Source organism: Musa acuminata, chromosome BXJ3-5 (assembly GCF_036884655.1).
Source record: "Musa acuminata AAA Group cultivar baxijiao chromosome BXJ3-5, Cavendish_Baxijiao_AAA, whole genome shotgun sequence".
NCBI lineage: Eukaryota > Viridiplantae > Streptophyta > Magnoliopsida > Zingiberales > Musaceae > Musa > Musa acuminata.
The window spans coordinates 26,777,041-26,783,145 of record NC_088353.1 but is presented as its reverse complement, the minus strand read 5'-3'; the positions used below and the strand labels follow the sequence as shown (position 1 = coordinate 26,783,145).

General features: G+C 38.1%; 2 protein-coding genes across 3 annotated transcripts; both read left to right on the top strand.

Moving 5' to 3' along the window:
- The first annotated feature begins 3,416 nt into the window (after positions 1–3,416).
- Positions 3,417–5,851, top strand: LOC135638121 (uncharacterized). 2 transcript variants are annotated; one of them, XM_065151084.1, is made up of 4 exons: positions 3,417–3,769; positions 4,375–4,509; positions 4,579–4,927; positions 5,003–5,851. In XM_065151084.1, exons 3-4 carry the CDS (start codon positions 4,877–4,879, stop codon positions 5,576–5,578), a joined length of 627 nt encoding a protein of 208 aa, XP_065007156.1. In that variant the 5' UTR covers positions 3,417–3,769; positions 4,375–4,509; positions 4,579–4,876; the 3' UTR covers positions 5,579–5,851. The 2 variants fall into 2 exon arrangements, with proteins under 2 accessions (XP_065007156.1, XP_065007157.1); XM_065151085.1 differs by having other exon boundaries at positions 3,417–4,927.
- LOC135638375 (transcription factor HY5-like) lies at positions 3,545–4,842 on the top strand. Its single transcript, XM_065151487.1, has 4 exons — positions 3,545–3,769; positions 4,375–4,509; positions 4,579–4,656; positions 4,717–4,842. The coding sequence occupies exons 1-4, from the start codon at positions 3,545–3,547 to the stop codon at positions 4,840–4,842; spliced, it is 564 nt and encodes a 187-aa protein (XP_065007559.1).
- Positions 5,852–6,105: the final 254 nt, after the last annotated feature.

Genomic DNA, 6,105 nt, shown 5'->3' with positions numbered 1-6,105 from the left:
ATCGGGTTTTAATGACCTATAGAATAACTTGTATTGAACATGATTAACATAAGAACTACATTCCAAAGAACAGAAAGGATTTAGTACTTCGAACAATAGAAGACCACTCGAGCGAAAGCTAGTGATGATGATATAGAACTTTTGACAAAAAATTTAAAAAGTTCATGAAAAAGACTAATTATAAAAATGAAATTAAAAATAACATAACAATTTATTATAAATCAAAGAAGCTACCAAAGAAAAAGAAAGTATTCAATGTGATATGGGACAAATCGAGTACATCCGAAGATGAGGAGCAAACCAACAAATGTGAGGTGGCGAACTATGCCTTAAAAGTTCACTATAAATTTGATCTAAGACGAGAACAGTGCTTGGATGATTAGAATAACCTCTGCGTTGTCTTTGTCTTCTTCCTCGTTTTTTTTTTCTCTTATTTTTCTGCCCTTAACTATCATTGTGCTTCTCTCTTTTTCACAGCCACTTTGCCCACTTTTTCTTCCCCAATCGTCATACCACTTGTTAAAAGAGTTAGGGTTTAGATTAAATGAGAAGAGAGAAAGCTAAATTGGGCTATGGGTAATTAAAGCCCATTATAGGCTGAATAATGGGCCATCCGTGAACAACATTAATCTTGCATCTATATTCTTAAATTATTGATATTTGACTTTTTTTTTTTTTTAACTCTTTTTTTCCTCTAGGAAGATTAGAATCTTGCTGGTCGAAGCAATGTGTACTCTTAAAAAAATAAATAAAATAATCATTAAGAGAGATATTATTGTGAATGGTAAGAATTTTGAGTCTCAATAAGATTTTAACTAGTATTCATTAGATTTAAATTCTCTTATAGGTTAGGATTAGAATTTAGACTAAGGATCTAAATAGGAAGAAAAAATTATTAATAAATTAGGATTTATTTGTATAAAGACATCATGAGTCTTAAAATTTTAGAAAAGTGAAAAGACTTACAATGAATTTCTCTCTAGCGGATCTTGAAAAGGTTGAAAGGAGGTTTTTGGGATTTATGTGAAAATATCTATAAGAAATCTGGGGCTTTGATTTGGGTGAACTCAAGAAAAAATGATTTGTTACATTAATTTTTCTTATCTAGTGAAGAATTTGGTTTTGAAGTTCACATAGATTTTTTGATATTTTCTTTAATTGTTGATCTCTAGAGTTTATTTATTTTTAAAGTATTTTCTCAATGTTCATAATGTAAATTAATAAATATGCATGATCTATGCATTAAGCTTTAGAAGGAACGATACTAATAAATAATCTAACTAGTGATTTTATAATATGCAGACAAAGAAACAGCTTTATACTATGATCATAAATTGCAAATTGATGAGGTCAGATTTTGATCATCCATCATCCATGTAAAGTAAGATGGATGATATCGATCGGGTCTTTTTCATCAAGTTTGTTGACAAGAGCAATATTATTTCTTTAGCATCTTAGAACCAGAATTTAGACTCTACTAGCTAGTTGATGATATTTAGACTCTATTTAACTAAATCTACAAGTGCTAGTTATATGGATCTGGTATTTAATAATCATATATTTAGTTAAGTTAAAAGTATTATAATTTTTATTTATATTTTTTAATAAAATTCTTTAAGTCTTCCTTTATCTCTCCTAATCATTTCATCTTTTCTAACTAATATATATGTTAGTCTCGTGAGTATATTATCACGAGCTTAGATGGATTTGTCCAAGTCATGTAATACTTTTGTATATCCATCCGCAAGGGATCAACCTCCTTGTAAAAGAGAAAAGTGGTTAAAAAAAGCTTTATACTCGGGACCCGACAAACAAATATTTCAACCAACACTATATAGGTAATACAAAATACGAAGATAGATTTCACAAGCTTTAAATAGTAGTACAACAAAGGAACCAAAACGATCTAACTAGAAATACCCAAAAGTGCCCATATAATATTATTACAGAATGAGACAATGAACCAACCCTATATACCCAAATGCCCATATAGCATTGTGTCACCTGGGTAGCTATAGGGTGTTGAGATGATTGATATTTTGTATTGTTTTATCCACTCAAAAGATATTTAAAATGACTATTTGAATGGTCTTCTTTTAAATAGTTTTACTTGTACACGACGATCACAAATAGCTATGTGTACAAGTCTAAAATAATAAAAAATATCAACTAAAATGGAATTGTTAAATCGATTACGAGCCCGTCAATATAATTTTAAATGATTCTTTCTCATTTTATTATTTATTGAGGTGATACCTAATTGTTCACGAATAAAAATATTTTTAATTTTATCTTTCCTAATGACTCAATAGATCCACACCAATATTTTTATCTCAATAATATAAATCTTTTGTATATATTATTTCTTAATAGTCCAACATTTAAATTCATAAAATATTGATAGTCTAATAATTATATTATAATTTTTCTTAAAATTTTAAATATATTGACAATCATACAAATGCCCCTTACTAATTTATGACTCTAGTTTATACTATAAATAATATCTTCATCAATTTATTTATTTTATTATATGACTAAGTCTACAAAACAAAAAGGGAGATGAAAATTTCCTGATGATCCTCCACATGTATGAAATCTAAAGGTATTTCTCAATAACTAATGGATAGAGATGGAGAAGTGTCAATGTTTCTCTTACGATCATGGAGTTGTCATGTCCTATGGAGACGAGCCTTTACACTGAAAAAGGAACACTAAGATTATGATCTTTGTGTAATATACAACAATACTAGAGGATATTTTGTTGGCACAAATAATATTGATCTTATCATTTTGATTTACTAACGATGGAGTAAATCTATAATTTAAAAAAGCACATAGTTGCCTCTTTTGATGTCACCTCACAACGTTGGTTGTGAGATAAAGTTGCCAATGTCTAAGATGAGAGTATACACGATCTTATCGAGATGTCATAGTAGTCATAGTACTTCACATTCTACCCAAGGAAGATATCAGAGTTGAGTTACGATGAAGATATTGATGTGCTTTTGGATTGGCTTACCCACACATGTACATGGTTGGTGATAGATTGTATAATTGATAATTAGTATAAATTATTTTTGTTTTATAATTTTATTTGCCCATGTCCTTAAGGGGGCCTCACATCAGTAGATTTATTATGGGAAAAGATTTCTTCCGGCATCAATTTGAAGCATTGATTCATTCACGAGGAAATGATAATTAGATGAGAAAATATACTTCCTTCCGAGGAGACCACATATATATATAGTGTTAAAAATGTATATTCTTGGCTACGACACGCATATGTGGAGGTCCGGCATTGACCCACGTCAGCCCGGAAATTACGAGCCGTCACCGCTCACCACGTGTGCCCAGTGCCGCAAGCGGCGCTTCCGTCGCGCTCGACCTCCCCACCTGTCCTGCAAACATGGACACGGAGGCCTCCATCCGACGGCTGGGAAGCCCCCAGCGTGGCCGCGCCTCGAGCGTAGACCTGCCGGTCTCCTTCCGAGGTGGCTAGTCGAGCAACAGAGCTCGAGAGCGCGCTTCGAAGACGGTTGCCATGGCTTCGTCTTCGCCTCCTGCGTCGCCGCAGGAGCGACACGCAACTGGCTGCCGGATGGTGGAGATGGAGCTCGGCGCGGCGCGGGCCCTGGCGCACCTCGCAGGACTAGCGGGGGGCGGCGACGGCGACGGGAGTAGGTCCAGAGAGAGGAGCACAAGCGAGTCGCCTGTTAGAGCTCAGCAAAAGAGCTTCCATGGCGGTCGGGAGAGTTCAGCTTTAGGAGTAAGAAAGCGAACTCTGCTCGTCTCTTTGGCCCATATCAGGTGTTTGTCGTAGTGTGAGAACCTAACTTAGTCAATTCTAATGCAACATACTTGTCCCTTAATCTCAATGGTGGAATTGAGGCACCTGGGAGAGTTCATCTATTGGCTACTTCTTTCGATTTGAAACCAGAAAGAAAAAAATTGAGAAGCAATCTGAGATATGATGGCATTTAAGAGATGGAGAGGAGTGAAAGGAACAACACAAAGCTCTTGCTGTTGCTGTGCTATGCTGTAGGAGGCTAAAAAAGCTCCTCTTTTTTTCTCTTATTCATAGTCTTTTCATCATCAAATGTGTAAAGCGTTAGTTTTGCTGCTGAGATTGGCTTTAACTCGTAGGAGGAAGCTATCCATTCATGCAACTTGTAGATTCATCTACCCTACAGAAGCATGTTGAGTGTCAAAGTATGGTTGCTGTTGATGAACCCAAAAACAAAATATTGGATTATTACCTTGATTCGTTTGTTTCGAATTTGCACTTCATAAATATAAACAAGTGAGATCACATCTCTGTCAAAACAACATCATGTCAGTTTCTCCTCAGTCCCATCCATGCCTGTGCTACAGGATCCATGTTCGACCGCTGGTTGCGATGGTGGCCACACTGCTTCAGGCAATGGAGCGGAATACAGAGCACACACCGAGTTCCCCAGCAGTCAGCCTTCACTTCCTGGTAGGAGATGTAAACAGAATTTGACAGAGGTAACGATTTCGAACCTCATTTGCCGTGATCCTTCTTCGAGTGGAGGCTGAAATCTCTGTTTGCTGCAGGCTGAGAAGGAAGAAAGGAGATTGCGCAGGGTGTTAGCTAACAGGGAGTCTGCGAGGCAGACCATCCGTCGGCGTCAGGTGACGAGCATTAATTACTCCATCTCTCCTCACTGTATCATTCTTCTTTGTTGACTTTAGGCTCTCCGGGAGGAGTTGACCAGAAAAGTTGCTTACTTGTCCCTGGAGAATGAGAATATGAGGATGGTAAGCAACATTCCACCTCGTGAAGTTGTTTCCTCCCAAACTTTCAATAGCTCCCATTGATCCTTGGATTTGACTGTAGCAAAAGGATGTGGCCATGAAAGAGTACCTTTCACTCAAGGACACAAATGAACAACTGAAGGAGCAGGTTTGACCTCTGCGATCTCCTGGAACCAAGATGTGGTTGATGATACAGCTTGAGAAAAGTTTTCTGCTTGTGCAGATTGCCATGACAGTGAGGTCTGGGACGGAGAGCAGTGGGACTGCTGCAGGCAAAGAGATGGAGTCATCAACATGTTCTCCCGGGTTCTCCATGCACAAGCCTTTGACTTGTCCCGACACCATAGGTTTCTTCGAGCACAGTGGATCAGTGCGGCCTCTTTACGTGCCACCCTGTGTGTGGTACTATCCATCGCACCATGAAGTTTCTCATCCATTTGGAGACCAAGATGTTGCTGCATCCAGGGACAATGAAGCGAGAGTCTCTGTTCATGGCAGGGACGAGAAGGATCAATGCTTGATAGCAAGAGTTGGGAACGAAAAGGAAGATGCACTTGTCACCAAAAGAACCCACAAAGATGAGATGACGGTCAAGATGCCACCATCCACGTCAAAAGAGAAATCTGAGCTGCAGCGCGATGAAGGTTTGCCAGAGAAGCTGCAGGCTCGCTCTCCTGGCGAATCGTCGAGCACATCATCGGCTGCAGCTGCGGCGGCGGCGACGGAGGCAAGGAAGAGGAGGAAGCAACTCACGAAGTTGAAGCACAGCCATGGAAGCTGGGCTGGGAAGCACGGTTGAACAAGTTGCTTCTAATCTCAGCTACTGATGCCAGTTTTCCGTCTTCTTCCTCTGTAGGCGAGAAGTTGATGCGTGTCCAACTTGTGCTGCTCGTTGCAGTGATGATTGGAGTTCTTTTGCTGTCGCCTTCAAACACAGCATTAGAATCGAGAACTACGAGTTCAAAGCAAATCAAACTGGATAAAGCTTTGAAGTATTTACTCTTTCAAGTAATTGGACAAAAAGATGAGAGAAAAGAAACTGAGATAGAATATGGGGTTGGAAGTCTAAGCTTCGAATAAAATCAAACCTTGTCCTCCTGTACTAAATCGATCAGAGTTTGGTCATTCTTCTTATACAGGATGTGGCTACAGTTGACTTTTTCGTGGAGTCCATCGTAAAGATATCATGCCAAGTCCGAATTTGTGGACTTTGTTGCGGTCTAAATATTACATTTTATAATTTTAAAATTAAAATAAATTATATATATTTATATATATCGCTATAGGAGGAACGAGGAAATGTGGCCAATGACAGAGTTGGCATAA

Bases quoted from the DNA above. Each gene is read 5' to 3' on its own strand.
- LOC135638121 (XM_065151084.1), top strand. From the start codon at position 4,877: ATGAAAGAGTACCTTTCACTCAAGGACACAAATGAACAACTGAAGGAG. The intron at 4,928-5,002 runs GTTTGACCTCTG...CTGCTTGTGCAG, and splicing joins ATGAACAACTGAAGGAGCAG to ATTGCCATGACAGTGAGGTC.
- LOC135638375 (XM_065151487.1), top strand. From the start codon at position 3,545: ATGGCTTCGTCTTCGCCTCCTGCGTCGCCGCAGGAGCGACACGCAACT. The intron at 3,770-4,374 runs GTAAGAAAGCGA...CCTGTGCTACAG, and splicing joins GGGAGAGTTCAGCTTTAGGA to GATCCATGTTCGACCGCTGG. The intron at 4,510-4,578 runs GTAACGATTTCG...TGTTTGCTGCAG, and splicing joins GTAAACAGAATTTGACAGAG to GCTGAGAAGGAAGAAAGGAG.